Source organism: Channa argus, chromosome 18 (genome assembly GCF_033026475.1).
Source record: "Channa argus isolate prfri chromosome 18, Channa argus male v1.0, whole genome shotgun sequence".
Taxonomy (NCBI): domain Eukaryota; kingdom Metazoa; phylum Chordata; class Actinopteri; order Anabantiformes; family Channidae; genus Channa; species Channa argus.
In genome coordinates, this window is record NC_090214.1 from 20,736,277 (window position 1) to 20,754,767 (window position 18,491).

The 18,491-nt window shown below is 37.7% G+C and overlaps 1 protein-coding gene across 7 annotated transcripts in view; it reads left to right on the forward strand.

Annotated features, from left to right (window-relative positions):
- Positions 1-3,150: 3,150 nt before the first annotated feature.
- LOC137103157 (ras-specific guanine nucleotide-releasing factor RalGPS1-like) overlaps positions 3,151-18,491 on the forward strand; it is an 87,700-nt gene continuing 72,359 nt past the window's right edge. For 3 of the 7 annotated variants that reach the window (XR_010911390.1, XR_010911391.1, XM_067483200.1), the window contains exons 1-5: positions 3,152-3,540; positions 11,797-11,935; positions 13,255-13,359; positions 15,510-15,560; positions 18,170-18,253. Coding sequence is in view for 5 of the 7 variants with exons in the window: in XM_067483200.1 (XP_067339301.1) it covers positions 11,879-11,935; positions 13,255-13,359; positions 15,510-15,560; positions 18,170-18,253 (297 nt within the window). In the remaining 2 variants the exon portion in view is untranslated. Of the gene's footprint in view, positions 3,541-3,824; positions 3,930-11,018; positions 11,115-11,796; positions 11,936-13,254; positions 13,360-15,509; positions 15,561-18,169; positions 18,254-18,491 lie in introns of those variants that run through there. The other 4 variants (XM_067483201.1, XM_067483204.1, XM_067483203.1 and 1 more) reach the window with 4 other exon arrangements.

Here is an 18,491-nt window from a genome sequence, read left to right on the forward strand (position 1 = left end):
ATTGGGGTCTTTTAATGTAATGAAACACAACAGTTTCACTTAAAGATGAGTGAATGTATGAGTGTATTCAGTTTTTTGGCTAAACGGTAAATGGTCTGCACTTACAGTTTAAACCAGATGTTTACATACACTGTTTAAAAAGACACATAACCTTTTTTTCCTCACTGTCTGACATTAAATCAGAACCAACAACTGCAGGATTGGTTGACAACCGCTCTACCTCCTGGGCCACAGTCTTCCCAAGTTTTGTTGTTAATGTTGCTGTCTACGCCAAGACTGTCTTCAAAATATGATTTGAAATGTCAATTATTTTTTTAACCGGTGGAATGAAGTATCTTTCTATTATTGAACTAAAACCAATTACACATATCAACAATACCCATTGAAACTGATAAGGGGAAATGGAAAACATTGGGATTGGTCCAAAAACAGTGAACAATGAGTGCAACAGTGTTTCATGTTTTATGTACTGATAATGTGAATTTCTACCAGAGATATTGTGAATTTCAATATTGATCTTTTCTTTAAATAAAAGTTGACTGTAAAATATATTACATCTTTATTTTCCCATTTGTATTATTTATAAAACAATATTCTGTTGTAGAGGTTTAACCACCACCACGACCACCATGAGAATTCCATAATCATCAAAGTCACAAAGTCAGTCAGTCCACACCTGTTTGTGAGCGAAGATGCTTCCTGAGTTTCTAAACTCTGTGTTTTTGAAACACTTTGGTAAGAACCATGATACGGTCTGAGAAAACCACAACAGCCAACATGTGGTTTCTGAAAGACAGAAAGATGAACTCTGCTGACATCACAGAGACAAATAGGCACGGCCCAGAATAGGAGCATCTATCAACCAGATGGAGTGCACTTCACTAAGAAGGGCAATGCCATCTTTCTGTCCAGCATCCGTGGATCCCTGCAGACCATCCTAAATGTAAGTTCACTGCGTGAACAATTATGTGTTCAATAAAATGAACACATAAATGATGTTGCAGTGTTATGTGGTTTAATGTGTGTAGAAACATAGCAGAGTAACAATTTTTTAAGATTTATAAAATATTAGCAGCAATTAACGTTAACGATTTCAGTGAGGTTTGTCTGTTCTCGACTTTTTATTTCTTTCATGTTAGGTTCAAATAGTATTTTATGTTAATCTGTCACAAGGCCACACAGCATCTTAAATATTAGTGACCTTCAGACGTAAAGAACTACAGCTGTAAAATTGAGAGTAAAAAGTTAAAGTTTATTTTCAAGCTGTTTTACTATCTGTACACACAGTGTTTATCACTACTTCACCATTACTTACCTGATTTTCTCTTAAAACAATGTATTTTGTTAAACAAATCCAAATAAAACACCTATTAAAACTTTACTTCCCAAAATGACACACTTGATTATAAAACAGTACCTGGTGGTCTAATGCAGTGGTTCTCCATCGTGGCCCTCAAAGACCCCTGCTCTTCTTGTTTTCCAACCACCCATTGTTGATTCTTCACATCAGGTGTGATACCATTTCAGATGAAGGGTGGGGGAAGACAAAGCGAGTTGGTGTCTTCCAGTTTCTGGCTGACTGAAAACACCTGATTCAGCTAATCAGCATTGGGCGTTGCAGCAGAACAGGTTCACCCCTGGTCTGCTGCATTTATATGTGCAAACATTTCAACTTCCAATCCAATAAAAACTGATTACAACAATGTGGGGTCAGTGACAACATGAACAAATCACATATGTCAAATGACATTTTTTTTGTTGATATTAATACATTTTACATTGCACTTTTAGCAACATGAAAAGATCCGCTGAGATTTTGTCGTTTCAGTGTAAACACCACTTGCTGAAAAACATCTGAAACAAGTACAGTGTATCTGGTGAGTTTTAACTGATTGTACACACTCACTGGCCGCCTCATTGGCAACACTGGTACACGCTAATACAATCCAGTACAGCTGCGCTGCTATGAATTTTAGGATAAGGTTTTAATTTCTCAGTTTTCAAGTTAAAACTGTCACATCTCATTAATACATACAGGGTCATAGCTACATATACCCTTTCAGATTATTAATATATATGTATATTTTCCATTCCAAAGGCCTTTTAAACTACTGGTTAGTGATCACGACTGATTATAGACAAAGATTTGAGGTTTTATTTTTTTTTTTATCTTACCCACACTTTTTTCCCATTGTAAGTGTATAGCAACAGTCCCAACATTACCACTGGTCTTCTCAATGATGTCATGAAGGACATGGGTCAGCAGGTCCACTCTGGACAGTCTGCAGCTACACAGCACCATACACATCAACGTGTGTGCAGAGGTGTTAAAAGTACACAAACTCAGTACTAAGGTAAAAGTGCATTGGCCTAATGGAATGGAAGCAGATTGTTTACATTTCAAATAGAAAAGCAAAAGTATTAAGATAACTATTTATTTTAAATAATACTGATTATTGTTATTATGACAAGTACAGTAATTATTTAACAATAAGGATCAAATGTCACTGCTGGCAAATGTGGAGCTGATTTGAACAACTTGATGTGCTGACAGGTGGGTAATTCATAATGATACATCAGCATTCATGAGTTCGTCATCTGTATATATATATATACTATTTAATATTTTTATTTTAAAATTACCAGCTGGCATTAATGTTGTGGCAGATCTTTGTACATGTCTTTGAGAGGGTGCGTGCGAGAGGGTTCTCTCTCCAAATTCCCCTACAGCTGCATAATGTGTTTGCAGTAAACGATGCAGCAATATTTACACACAGAACATGAGAAAAAAGAGGCTGAAATTAAAAAAACTGTGAAAAAAAAAACACTGCACAAAATTACCAAAAAGACACACCGTGGACCAAAATGAGACGTTCCAGCTTCACTCGTAGTTGATTTGTCTCTTTCATGTGTCTTTTATAGTCCAGGGTGTACTGCGCTATTAAAAAAGAAAATGCTGTATGCAGGATTTACAAATGGATTCTGCGTTTGGATTTGGTATCGGAAACTTGACCTGAACGCACCACAGAGATCATGAAATGAACGAGCTTACACGCAGCGCGTAAATGCATCAGAAATGCACCTGCGTCTGAAGGACGCTGGTGTGAAGCCGCTCTCTGATTGGCCTGTTCTCATTAGAGGCGGGAGCTGTGCGTGGAGCCGAACGGGTGATTAGGCAATACACCTGGCTGTCAGCAAGAGCGTGCCTACCTGACACTTCCTGCAGTCGCTATTTATTCATTTTCATTTTGCTTTGCTAGTAGCGACTGTTTGGCACGTCACTGCCATATTTGTATGATTTCGTCTAATGTGTCACGCACGGTTTGTGGATCCCACGGACCAAACGTTACGACCTTGGCCTCACGTTCGGCTCAAATGAGCGGTCACCCCCTGTGGTCACCGCTGGGAACGCCGCTTGGATTCAATCAACCTCGACGACTGTGCTCGTTTTAATGTGGACTCGTAGTGTCGTCTTTACTAGAGAAGCAGCAGCAGCAGCAGCAGCAGCAGCAGCAGCGGGGGACTCTGCCTGGCAGAAAGGTATGCAGCACAGAGGCGTTAGCATGCTTTACGTGGAAGCAGAAGTCCCACGCGCGCTCATACACACACGCGCGCGCGCGCGCAGCAGTAGCAGGCCTGGTTCGGGGCACTAGCAGGGGCTATAAACTCCGTGTTCATATGTAGCTGCTGCCGTGTGCGGACAGAAACACCGTGATTCATGGACGTGACTCCTGTGTTTACGTTGATCTCTCAGGCGTGAAGATGTTGTCTCCGCCACACTTGACATGAATCTCAGGTGTCAGATGTTTGTGTTTTTTGCGCAGGGCCGTCTCCAGAATATATTGCGCCTTAGTGCGCAGAACAAGACCCTCCCACCTCCAGCCATGATATCAGGATGAAGTGATGATAGACAACGTGGTCTTTGAATTGTAACTATTTTTTTTTTTTTTTATTATTTAGATTTTTTTTTCTTATCAACATGTTAATAATTTAGTCTAGAAAATTAGGGGGAGTTGAGAGGAGGAATCACAAATTTTAGGCCCCATAGTTTTTTCAGAGCAACAGTCTAACTACAGTGGAAAGAAACAGACTATTCTCACAAATACAAATGAAAAGAGAAACCAACATGCAGGCACTTGGTGAGGTGTTGGGTAGAGCCTGTGCCTCCAGCACCATCGCTTTGTGTTTTGATGATTGTCCTGCAAAGTGCTTGTTGACACATTAATACAAAACTGGATTGAAGATCTGCTGACTCTGCAGGCCACAAACAGATGATTCACATCATTTTCATGCTCGTCAAACCATTCAGTGTAGGCACTGTCATTATTCAGCAATTTATTTCCTTTATTTTCTCTCTCTGTACATAAGGTGACTTCAGTATATACAGTCCTTTTAGTTTATCTATGTTATGTCTTGTTTTCTGTCCTGACATGCAGTGCGAATTGTGCGACTTGTCTGCCTTTTCTAACCTGTGGAGTGAATTAAATTCAGGTCGACTATAAACAAGTTCTGCAAATATTAGAAGGAAAAAGTAAAGCAAAGAGGATGCAACAGACCACAATGTGCAGTACCAAAATACATGGTGTTAATACTGGTACATGGAAATGAGAGATTTCAGTGCATAATTTTCTTTTTTTTTTTTTTTTTTATACATTTGCATAAAATCCAAAAAGTACTTCAGTTTTATTATTTCTCATTTGTAGATTGACGTGGAGGGAAAAGCAATGCAGTAAACCGCAACAAGTACACACACATTACATCATGGAGTCTAATGAGGTGAAAATGAAAGGAAAAAAAACTTTCATCATTAGTCCTGTAAAGTAATCTGAATAATGGGGTCCTGTCTGGTTGGTCTCAACAACCTGGAGGTTGGTAGGTAGCTACAGTGCAGTAAGATTGATTTTTAGTGTGACTGCTAAACTGAATTCAAAGGCTGCTATGTCAGCTACTTTACTTCCATGCTAAAGTAAATGCATGACAATACACACAGGGCCTGTCCCAAACCTTTCGCCCACGCCAGCACTTCATTACTGTGTCACTGTGCAGCAGCAGTGGTGGTGGGGGGGGGTGAGCACAGTGACACAGTGGGGCATAGGCTGCTTCTTGTTTATCAGTACAAGCAGGAAGCAGCCATCACCATGGATACTGATTGGTGCATTACTGGCTGTAAGGTAAATGTATAACAGCCAAACAAAAACATTTTGCTGTTTCATGGGACGCTGAAATATACAGTAGGCAAATTGGCAGAGGGATGAACAAGAGAAGGACATGGAAGGCAGATTCCAGAGAAGGCCTTATCTTACTGTACCACTCAAAGGTTTAGGCACCTTGGGTGGATTCTATGTTGTAGATTTATATAAAAGATGCCAAACCTATCAAATAACAAACCCCATTCCTTCACTCTGCATTTAGGTCGGGTGAATGTGTAGGCCAGGTCGCCTGATGCAGCACTCCATCATTCCCTTCTTGATCAGCACTGTTGGGAGTAACTCATTACTACAGTAACACAGTACAACATATATATTACTTTTCATAGTAACACAGTAATATCATATACTTCAATTATACTATTACTACTTGCATGATGCAGTAACATGTTACCACTTTCAATGTGTCTACATGAAGCTGGTTTAACTTCAGCGAAAGTAATGTAATGGTAACTAAAAAGTAATAAGTTACTGCTATGGAAGGCAATGTTGTAACCTAGAGTAACAGTTTACTTTTGAGGGACAGTAATTAGTAATATGTAATATCAATTTTGAGTTTTATTGACAATATTACCTTTTAGCATCCATAACACTTTCGATCAGCTATCAGCTTGGGGGGGGGGGGTTGTCTTGAATGTAACTAGTTGAATTTCTTGCCTTCAATTTCCACATATAGCTATTGTGTGGAAGCCTGTCATTAAGACAAAAATCGTCAGTTTAAAAGACATGTTACTGTTGCCAGTGTTGACATGTTGTAAACATTGCATGCTTAAAGTAATGACACTATGAAAGATTATGGATAATGACTAGAACTTGTCACCAGAGACTAAGATTGTGATTGACCATTAAATAAAATATAAAATGTTGTGTAAGCGCGTATTAAAATGAGTGATAGTGACCATCATCTTATTCACATATTAGCTTCTGAATATCTTTTTGATAAATGTGTGGTTAGGCTGGCTAACTTAAAATTAATTGCAGTAAAACCTCACCTAGTGTTTACAAGTTACCCTACCAGGAAAACATTAGCTGAAGTTAGTTTAGTGATTAATAGAAGTTAGCAGACAAAAATGAGCAACTTCTGTGAAGATGTAGAGCATTCAGAGCTTCTGAAGGACTGTTGACTTCAGCAGCAGGTCGCTTTACTCGGTTTGCAACAAATAAGCAAAGTAAAAAATAAATGTCCCACACTGCTCTGCTCACTCTGTTATATCTTCAGGCTGATAGACAGACCACAGACTGTCAATCAAACTGAGACAAACCTGTTTTATATCAGCAAAGATCTTCTTAAAAAGTAACAAAAATGACAGAAACCACACTTGTTTTTACTTCTGGCCACTTTAATGTTTGGAGAGCTGTCACTTGCACATTCAGTATATACAGTCCAGGGTCTGACCATTAGAATTACTGAACTATGCAAATAAATTGGGTCTAAAATAGAACTTATTTATTTAAGGCCTGCAATGTAATATGAGCTGGATCTGGTGTGTGTGTGTGTGTGTGTGTTTGTTACCCTTTAGTACAGTGTCTCAGTACAGTCAGTATTAAACCATTCTTCCTGCTCAGCTCATTTTGTTGGAAGTAAAGATTGTCAACATTTGTCTAGCTTAATTAATCTTAATAATAACTTTGTATATATACCACTAAAGCCGTCACAGTTAGGCCTGCTGCTGGTCCTTTACTCACTGTCATCGCATTTTCACATCACTGTTTATATCAAAGTTCAGTAAAGACATAATGTGTTCAGCAAAAGATGACTAACTCAAGATCGCGTGTTATCCATTGCAGTTTCACTTAGTTCTCTGCTGTGTGATTTATTTTAGGCTTTGTTACCTTTACAGTTTGTTCCTAAGGTGTGAAGTGGGGCTGTACGTTGTACACTATCAGTTACACGAAGTGCAGTTTAATCGTTGTCCAAGTGCTTGTCACTTGTTCTGGTTTACTGTGGAGCTTTCTGTAGGATCAGCTTCAGTCCTTCTAAATGTGAGCAGCTGAGCCACCCACAGCATCTACCATGATTTGGAATCTCCCAGGAACTCTTACATGTGGTGTGGGCGAATATGTTCAGAGATTATCAGCATGCTAAAAGTAGACTATAATTGGTAGCAGTGTTTCGTTACGTAGTGTTTTGTGAGTGAGAGATTTAATTCGGGCTCTGTATATGTGCAGCTACTACAACATACATTCATTTCATTTTCAGCTCAGTGGGCTGATCACCAGTTTGCCATGTTGTGCAGTAGAGAACCCAATTTTTTTGCCCCAATTCTTCCTAATTAAATTGCATCCTTTTGAACTGAGAGCATCATTATCAATAGGGGCACAAAGAATCTGAATTGGAAGTGGATTGTGAGTTTGCCAAGGATTCCCACCCTAATTAAGTGTTTGCTACATACTTTAAAAAAGGGGGGGGGGCAAGAGACTGAACCCCTAACAGCCCATTCTCCTCCCCAGCTGTGCAGTGCTGGTTCAAGCCCGCTAGAAATTGGAGAGGGTTGCATCAGGAAGGGCATCCGGCGTAAAAACTGTGCCAAATCAACATGCGGACAATGATCCACTGTGGCGACTCTGAACTCATGGGATAAGCAGAAAGGAGAGTAGTAGTAGCTACATACTTTAAAGTCTTTTAAAGAGATTTAAACATAGGCAGCTGGGGCTGTATGATTAATCAAAATTTGATTTTAATTACATTTATGGTCTCGAGCAATTATGAAAAGAAAGATTGGGACAAAATGTTGTTGTTTTTTTTTTTAGTTTGGTTGTTTTTTAACCTCTTTCCATTTCGTTATGATGCGTTTATTTTGTGTTATATTTTAAGTCCACTCGACAAAATGGGAGGGATGCTCCAAAGTTCAACCAAAGATTCTACACAAGATTATGGTTCATCTACAAGCTAAGCCTGTTGGCATCCTGTCACACAGTCAGTTTCTTTATCACAGAAGAACTGAAAGAGTGAATTGACAGACATTTAGGTCAGTCATTGGCGGACTTTGGTCCCTGTTCCAACCTGAAGAGGCCTGTATTTAGACCGAAGTGTGTTTTAATTTTAAGTTCAATTTTGACAAGATTGTTTAGAAAATGCAGTGGGGCCATTTTGGCAGAAATGTGTGGGTGCTTCTCTTTTATCCGGTCAGTTGGGAAAGTGCAGTGTTGTAGAGGAAGGGCTACTCATTTCCGATGATCCAAAGTCTTCCACTCCAGACATCATTGTATGACAAACACTGTGTAATTGAATAAATGTTCAAACATAATTCTCGGAGTAATTCCACAGTACACGTTTACACAGCTTTATCTTGTAGCTCCAATAGCTGTGTCTTTCCAGCAGCTGAGCTGCAAAACTTCTTTTGTAACCAACCTTCTATCTTCATTTTTTCCTTGACAACTGGTTAAAAAAAAAAAAAAAACTTCAAAGGCAGCCATGCAACGTCATAGATGACCTCATCACTACCCCTATACATACACATCCTTATCTAACTAACTTTACAATACACAACGTGATGCGATAGTAAGTTTGTGGGTTGTATGGAGGCCAACAAACGTGACTCCAGGAGAAATGGGCCAGAATTCAGGCAGAGCATCATGTGAATGTTACATACTGTAAACAACTTCAAGCCTGATAAACAGACCGTGGAACCAAAATCTATTGGTTAAGCAACATTGCTTGCATTAAACATTCACCTTTTCCTTTTACTGTCCATAATTAAGACCCTCTGACTGAACAAACACTTTTAGGGGGGTCCCTAAGAGGTTTGCAAAAGGGGTCAGTAGCAGCTTGGTAATTAAATTCTAAATATAATTAAACAGTAATGTTAACTAGATACAGCTAAGCAGCCACTGTAAATAATATTCTCTTTAACCTGTTTTCTGTTGGCAGATTAATTGTAAAGTTAAGAAACGAATCAATCAGTTTCTCTAATCACACAACTTTCTGTTTTTCACAATATAAACCTTGAGAGAATAAGAAACTTTTGTCTCAATTTTAAAACCAATTGGAATATAAAACACATGTTTTTCTGCGACAAACAAAAAAACAGTTATTAAAATCATCACAGGTAAACGGAAAAATAAAGATTCTGCATTCTCTTTGTTAGACATTTTCCTTTTGGAACATCCACAGAATGACGTAAGCAGGTGCACTCCAGGTAAAGTCACCTGGACATAATAAAGCAGCTGAGAGCATTTGTAGTTCCACATGGAGAATGGTCTGAATGTCTTGGAGCCTGGTGTCCATACAGATGCTAAGTAATTCCAATTCAACAACTATTCAACTAAACCTTGTCTCATTGATGATTGATGCCAATGACATGGCCTGTTTGGGATCTTTCACAGCCAAAAAGACTTATTTTTAGATTAAAAACAAATCCAAACATGTATGTAATCAGGGTACCATACCATATAAAACTACTGTATTGTGCAGATTTGCAGGTGACAATTTACTTTACAGTTTTTTTTTTCTTTTTTCCTGAAATGCGGTCATTTAGTTCAAAGATTTTTTTTTTTAATCTATCTATCTAATCTATCTAATCTATCTATCGTACTGACATACAAAAAAAAGATCAATGGGTTTCGCCACAGCGGAGCGTGTTATGCATGTTAATTGGACGCTGTTTTTACGCTGGATACCCTTCCCACCACAACCCCTCCCATTTTTACCCGGGCTCAGGACTTGAACTGACATCCATAACTTGTTTTTATTTCTTCAAACTTCCGCATCTATCAGTGTTGCATAATGGGACATTGTCCATCAACATAACACCAAAAAAAAAAAGAAAGAAACTCAGTTTGCATTTAGTCAGCATGGTGATTTTTCTGAACATACTTGGGAGATTTGCATTGATCTATACTGACATCTAATGGTCACGTGTGTTAATGTGCAGGGATCTCAGCTTCCTTTAAGTGTCTGTATAGTAGTTGAGTTGATTGAAATATTGTGGCTTATCCCGTGAGTTCAGGGTCAAGGCCACAGCGGATCATGTTGAATTGGCCCAGTTTTTACGCCGGATGCCCATTTTGCCCGGGAATCGAACCACTGACCCTGTGGTCCGTGAACGACTGCCTTACCAACTGAGCTGGCCCCCCTTGATAAATTAATTAAAAATTACCTTGAACCTTTGTACTAGCTAAATGTGAATTAAATATTATGTTGATGGGGAATATATATGTAACTCTTCTGGATATTTCAAAATAAAGGCAATATATACATATACATATACCTTTGCACCCAACAGTACAGTATGTTATACATCCTTCCCTTTTGACACCAAGTCAGCAATGGCAGAAAAGTGTAAAGCTGCTCTTTTACTTTTTCCCTGCATAAAGCTGACTTGCTGTTTTCTGGGACTATCACATTACCTACTCAGATTATGGACAAGATTAGTTGTGTTTCCTGTCTTTGTCACCACAGGTTGCCTGTATGTGTTTATAGTAGATATCGCTTTAGACTATTTTCAGATCACCAGTGTTCTATGACCTCTCTTTACTACAGTTCATTTGTGTTGTGTGGACAGGTTACTCTACATATGTCAGTTCTCAACTGTGTTGAACAAGAGAATGGTATTTAGTTTGAGATTCTAGATGTTGGTCTTTTGTTTACATGCCTGTATAAAAGTGCAGTGCTGGAATACACATGCAGCTTTTCAGACGAACCTTAGAGGGCACCTTAGCACTGAAAATAGCCGCTTAGACTCTGTGTAAGCACGGTATACTGTGTGCATGTGTGATTTCATGTGGCAAGTCGTTGGTTTCCTCCTTCAGAATATGTGTCAGTGCTGGTCTGCAGACCTTGCAGGAAAAAAAAAAAAATGCACCCTGCACAGATTAACATTTTGATAAGGCAGCAAACTAACTTTTGTGTGGCCATATTGGTATCTTAGAGCTACCGCTTCTCTACTCTCCTTCTTCTTGAAACATGTAGGTAGGAGAACAACATTGCTATTATTATGGTTTTGCTTTTGTTTTGACTTAAAATGTTCTATTTACAAAAGTATAGTTTGAGGCACCTCCTTAGCTGGGACCTTATGCTGCACTCTTTACCAACATGTACCAACATTTATACCTTGAAAACAGAGATAATATTTTATAGTTTGTGCCGCTTTTGCGTGATATATGCACATGCATACATCAATAAACAGGAAGCGGCACCACCTAGTTGTGTTTCCAATACTGCAGCACACTAAAGTTATACCACACATCTTCATTGTTTTACACTGCTTGTTACCATATATTTAGTTTGCCACAATTATTAATGGCATTAATGTTTATGTTTATGTATTGTATAATGTATTAATGTTTCCTTTTTGGGAAACAATGGTGATAATATGGTGGGTCAATAGCTAGTGAATGAATGTATGTTGTGTTAATTCTGACAGGATGTTGATAAATGGAGAATTCTGGGAAACTGAATCCATGGGCAAAGTTTTTTTTATTTTATTTATTTTAAACCTTTAATTTATTTCTCAGTCCTGTAGTACAAGATGCCTATTTATTACGGCACATATATCAAACTTCACCTAAGTAGTACAGATAGCACAATCTGTTTTGAACTACAAATGGATAAAACTAAAGGGTTAAATGGTGTGTATTCTGTCTCCAGGCATGGATGAGACATTATGTGTTCCCCTCAGCTAAAGGGCATTGTTGCCTGATCTGTGCATCCTGCCAGTCCCTCTGTGAGCATGTATCGCAGGAACGGGCTCTCAGATGGCACCAGCATCAATTCAGTTACCTCCGAGGTAAGAACAAGCTTCTATCATATTAACTGCTATGTTTATAATTATAATATTAATAATACAGAACTACTATGACACATACTGTGTGACCCGATAATATACAGTACATGTGAGACCTAAGCTAATCTTTGTGCCAAATGGACCAGAAATCAAGGACATATTCTGTTCTGTTAGATCACCGAGCCAGCTTTTTCTGCTCAACTACCCCAATGCAAAAAATAAAAAATAAAAATAAAAAAAAATAAATAGTTCTTCATCTAGCAACCTCCAGCACATAGTAGCTTTCAAAAATATCTTAAAATTACATTTGGGTCTGTCTCCTGGTTTTCCTAATGTTCTTCCTTTTTTATTTTTTATTTTTTTTATAGAAAGTTCTACTGGTTAAAAACATTTTAAATAAAACATTAAGCTGGATTAAAAGTCAACATTCAAAACAGTTTCCTTCAAACAAGCTGAATAAACAGTCTGCAGCCATTATACCATATTATTAATTAATCATTGTAGTAACCTAGTTAATTACATTGAGCATTAAGTCAGCTCTCTGCTGTTGTGATATATAAAGCTTTGAAATGCTTTTAGCAATTGCATTTGGGTCATATTGACTGTGCCTTGGTCTTTGGATTCTATATGACATATTAAAGATGTCCGATGGAATCATTACAAAAATTAAGTTTGTTACTGCTTCACCAAAACTTGCAGGGTAAATTTTAATTCTTGAAAAAGCAAAAAAAGCAGCATTATAAAAGGCATAACGATAAGTAATGTGATTGGTTCTTGCTTTAGTTTTAGAAAGTGAATAATTAAATTCAATTAATCTTTATTTATACAGCGGTAATTCACAACAAAGTCATCTCAAGGCACTTTACAGAATAAAGTCAAGTAAATAAAGACGTACAGAGAGAACCCAACAATTCCCGCTTGAGCAAGCTCTAGGCAACAGTGGAGAGGAAAAAACAATCATGATCCTGCAGTAAGCTTTTTAAAAAATGTTTAAATTATTATTAAAAACCAAAGTTTTTGATTAGACCCTGGACCAAAGAGATGGACAGATGGCTTGACAGACAATCATAATATATGATAAGAACTTCATTAAACCCTCAGCACTCCATTAGGGTAAGCTGTTACTCCAGTGTACAGAGAATTTAGAAATCTCTGTACTTAAATGATTAAGTTAAGTTGGCCAGTGTGTCACTACACTGTGCCCACTTTATTAAAACTGCACATTGTTTCAAGACAGAAGTTCTGTTTTTGGTCTCTGATAACAGGTTACAGTCCACTGGTATCTAGTAGTGAATATGATGTTTAATGTGCATCTCTCTCAGGCTAGCAGCAGTTCGGATTCTCTGGATGGACCATGTGTGGACTACGCCAAGAGCTATGACGCCGTTGTCTTTGATGTGCTGAAGGTGACTCCTGAGGAGTTTGCGGTGAGTACGCTTTAGATGTCATTTGGTGTTTTTACAGCAACCAAGAGCTGAAAGAGGCAAACAATACTACTGGACTACTTTACACATTTTTACCAGATGGACTTGGAAGCAGATGCACAGATTGTAGTATTATGTTAAAATGGCACAATAAGTTTAGTACATACACAATTTATTTATTTTTTTTTTATTTTGGTTTTACTGTTTTGTTGTCATCAACCTTTTTTGCAGCATCAAAGGGATCTGTGGGGAAAAATGGCTGAACAGAACTAGTAGAGCTATATTAAAATTTGCCTAAATTAACATTGAACCCCTGGTTAACAATATGTGAAATTAAGTTTTACTATATGTAATCTGTAAAAAAAAAAAAAAAAAAAAAAAGCACAAAAACTGAATAACTGAGTTGTAGTGAAGCATGACAACAGCAGCTTAACCACTGAAAAGACAACAATTCATGAGCATCTGTAAACAGCTTTATACAGCAATTTAATGAATTAAATTGCTGTATACATAAACATTATGATGAAGTACTGCATTGAATTTCTTGGTTCAATTTGTTAAGTGCTTATTTGTGAAAAAGAAGTTATATTATTTTTACTTGTCAATAACTCATAAATACAAAGTAAAAACATATATTTTTTCAAATATCTGTTGCAGACTTTTTAAAATTCAAAACTTGTATGTCTTACTTAGAAAAATATTACACCTGTAATCCAGTACTTCTTCCAGTTTCTTTATCTCTGACAGATGCTCTCCAAGGTCTGTCAGAATGACATGACAAGTTCAGGTGTAAGAAGCTTGTTGAAACTTTCCCAAAAAGATTCAAAGCTGCATTTGTTGCTGAAGGGGCTTCTACAAAACACTGAAATGAGGTTCTGAATACTTTTGTAAAAGAGAGATTTCAGTTTTTCTATTTGAAATAATGTTGCAGAGGTTTGTAAAAACAGGTTTTTAACTTTTCATTATGGCTTACTATATGATTGTGCAAAAATTGCAGTTTTACCCATTTGATATTTAAATGTCTACACATATTTAAGCTGCATGGATTTAATGAATTGAACATTTTTATACAGTAAAAAACAGTACAAAATACAGTTCATATTATATAAAAGATTTAGACCAAATTGCTCTTGTTAGTCGTTTGTGGTGTTGTGTCTATGACCCAATTTCTTCCGATTCTACCTTTTTACCCCTCAAATCTGTGTGGTATGCATTCTTATATGGGCATCAACACACCACACAGATGGACAAAGCACATTTCAAAGTCAGGAAAATCTTGTCGCAGCACTGACAATACAACTCGGATTTCACTCTTACGTTTTCTTAAAAGATAATTTCAGCCATTTTCTAAAAGAAATCATATTGTCCACAATTACCATATAGATGCTTAAGCTAAGATTGAATGTTTACTAATTTTTAGTTATTTAACAGCCTGCAGCCTAGATTCATTTGTTGATGCCATAGACCCCCATTGTTGTTTACTGAGCATTAAAAGTACCAGATGTCCACTGGATGACGGATTTCTGAAATGATTTAATAGCCATTACAGAGCGACTCCACAAATTTTCAGCTTGCTTTGTATGAGTTTAGTTTAGGGTGTAAATGTACATTAATGCTTTTAAACTTCCATCTGACTACTCTATATAAAAAAATTTCTCTGAGTCTTGCTGAAAAACTCCTCCAGATCACATAGAGGAGTTTTTCATCATTAGAAGTTTAGATGATATCATCTGGAGGAGCTCTGGAAATGATTTTTCATGTAGAAGTTGAGATACTTAACTCCCCTCGGTATAGGGAAGTCAAAGGCAAGTGAAATGGCATTAATTTACATGTGCTACCTAAACTAGATCCAAAAGAAGCAAATTCCAAATCAGTGAAGGCATCCTTCAATGGAACTTTAGCTAGATTTAGGCTTCTGCTTCAAATCTAAACAAAGCCACTAACTGAATATGCACCAGATATACAGCAGTAAAATTTTCATTTGCCATTATCATTTATAAAAGGAATGCAGCCAGAAATATTATGCAGAGCTCTTTAGCGGTGATTCAGAATCCATTTTTTTTTTATCCACTTCTGATCCAACAAATGATGTATGTAACAGTGTTTAACCTCCTGCCTATTTAAAGATAATATGAATTTCTTTCGTATTTCAGAGCCAAATCACACTGATGGATGCGCCAGTCTTTAAAGCGATACAGCCAGAGGTGAGAGGCACTTATATTGCTGAGTGGTTGGGCCCATGAGAGTCATTTTTAGTTCTGGCATATAAATTTGTCAAATACACATTTTCATCTTGTAGGAAAACCATGCTTTCAGCTGTGGTGTAAGCCTTTAAACAAAAGTTTGAGGGATTCTAATATATAAGGTAGTCAATATGACAGTGATCGCTCATGCATTATATACAGTAGACAGTACATTAGGTGATGTTACAGTGTCAGCTGTTTGAGTAGAGGATGATATTGAATAAAAGAATAGGTTCCTAATAAAGACTCTAAAACTATGAAAGGTGGGGGACATGTTTCCGTAATTTCCCTCTGATTTTAAAAAAAGAGACATACAACAGGTCTGGACCATTCATTAAATTCATACCTAAGAGAAAACTTCAGGTGCAGGAATATTGGTGGAATCCCCATATTCTCTTGAAGAATTCATACATGCTTCTGCACTACAATAACTCGTTGTATGACTGGTTCTTGCGTGCGGCACAGTGATGCCAGTCGCCTTGTTTGACTTTCAAAAACTTCAAATGCAGCTGTGATAATCTTTACAGCTGTTGCCACTCTGAACTCGGGCTGGCCTCAGTGCTTGAACTCTATTCCTGAACCCTCGATTTACCTTTTGTTAGTCACTGAAATTGCATCCTCTGCTCCGGCCTGAGGGATTTCCTTCAGCCTCACAACAAAGAATAGAACAAGGAACAAATGGTAGAACAAAAAAAAAATAGCAACTGATGATTCTAAATTAACTCAAGATGAGGCCTTTGCAAGTGAAGGTTGTACAGTTTAGCTCACTCATCCAACTGTCACAATTACAGCTGTGCATCCATGAAATGTATTTGTCTTATTTTATTTCTATTGAAGTTAGTGTCTGTCAGCGTTGAACTCAGTGTTTAGTATATCCAATACTTCCAGTCCAGTGCAAACCATATCTTTTTGATTAAAGCAGTTTGCCATGGATGGCATTAGGTTTCATGAGTGAGTTGATATGCAGTGACTGTTGCTGTAAAATTTTGATCAAAGACTCTCAGGAATAAATAATACATGTTGCTTTGTCGCAGATTTGATATGTGGGAAAGCTTGAATATTTAAACTAGATCGAACGTGTCTTCCAGCACCAGCTGCATATTGTTACTGTGAAAGTTGCCATTTCAATACATGTTATATTCTGTGTGGAGACTGTCCTCCCGTAAAATATGATGAAAAACACCAACATAAATGTATTACTGTGGGGCAGTGTGTAGCAGCCTGTATCCAACATAAGTCACCTAGTATTTACAGACAAGTTTACCAGGAAGCGGTTGGATAGATGGGTAAACAAAGCAGACAAATTACTGCAGGCGACAGGCTTTCAGGTCCAGTGTGAAACAACCATTTGATTTGTTGTAACAAGTCAAGTGATGTGAGTCATGCAACATCTATTATGTGACAAATGAGTGAATTGACGATCACTATATTTTATTACTTTACTATGTTTAGTTAGTACCTAACCCTAATCTCACCCAGAAAATAAAAAAACAGTGTTATTCTGGCCTCACTGGAAGTGACCGTTTAGATCGATTTGGTGCCTGGGGACAAAAGGACAAACCATACTGTTGCTCAGATGGTTTGTGATCTAGCTCATTTTGAGTGATTATTTTCTCTGCGTTGTGGTGACAGCAGGTTTAACAAGTTAGTTTTCCCGCAGCAGTAAACCTACAGTGGGAGCCACACAGAGCATCCTAATAATAGGAAGCTTGAACCACCTCAAGCTGCTCCCTTCTATGTGAAGGAGCAGTATCAGGACTCCAGGTTCCCACTCTACATCTGAACTCTGTACCCTGTATCTGATAGCTGAGTTCCGCCAAATTTAGTTTGGAAATTTGTCCCCAGGATGAATTGTAGTAGCTTTGGTGATATGCTGACTTTCCATCTCGAGTTTCAACAGGCCAGACTTGAAACTTGTCCAACACTTTGATTTATGGGCAGATACCAGCAGGACTGATGGCGTTCCCATCTGTCTGAACTGTACTTTGTTGTGCTACTTAGCTACAATATAACCCAACAGAGCGATTTTTACATTTCTAACACTGTACAATACCTTCTTTAAATAGGCATGTTAGCATGAATGTGTTTGTTTGCTGACAGTAGTGTCACGTAGCCACTTTAGCATGGTTGTACTCAGTCTCGTGTCTCTTTCTTTCCTTTCCTGCAGTATTTATTTGAGTTAAAAAACAATATATAATGTATTTTTAATTTTAAAGCCTTTAGTATCACTGAATTCATCTGAGTGCATTTATAAGAGATGCTTCTTAATGACAAATCACTCGAGTTCCCTAGCAAGGGATTCCACATAAATGTCGACCGCTCTAAGGGGGGAAAAACTGCCGATATGTAATGGTTTTCATAAATGTTAACTACATTGATGTTATGTTATAAGCCTGTTTGCTCAAATTGTCTGATGCTGTGAGCTCTAGTTTAAAAAAAATGTGGTATTGCCATGTGTCATCTGTCTCATGCTATGTAAATGTGTAATCTCAGCCACTCAAGGGTGGTATTGGTAGTATTATTATACTGTCCACTCATTAACTCTGTAAATGTGATTGTCTCATTGACAGGAGCTGGCCAGCTGTGGATGGCATCGGAAAGAGAAACACAGTTTGGCCCCTAATGTGGTTGCATTCACACGCAGGTTCAACCAGGTATGTTTAACTAGGCTTCCACAGCGACCTAGAATGTGTTGTTCAGCAGTCTGGCCTTTTTTGCTGAATATTTGTACTTGTCACATACCCTAGTCATAGCTCTTAACAGTGTATGGGAAACTATTGATCTTTAAAGCTGCACTAATTAAAAATGTTAACCAAATATCTAGTGTGTGGGTAAAGAAGCACTGTTTAAACCTTGTTCACCTGTCCACTCAGTCCACTTCATATATACAGT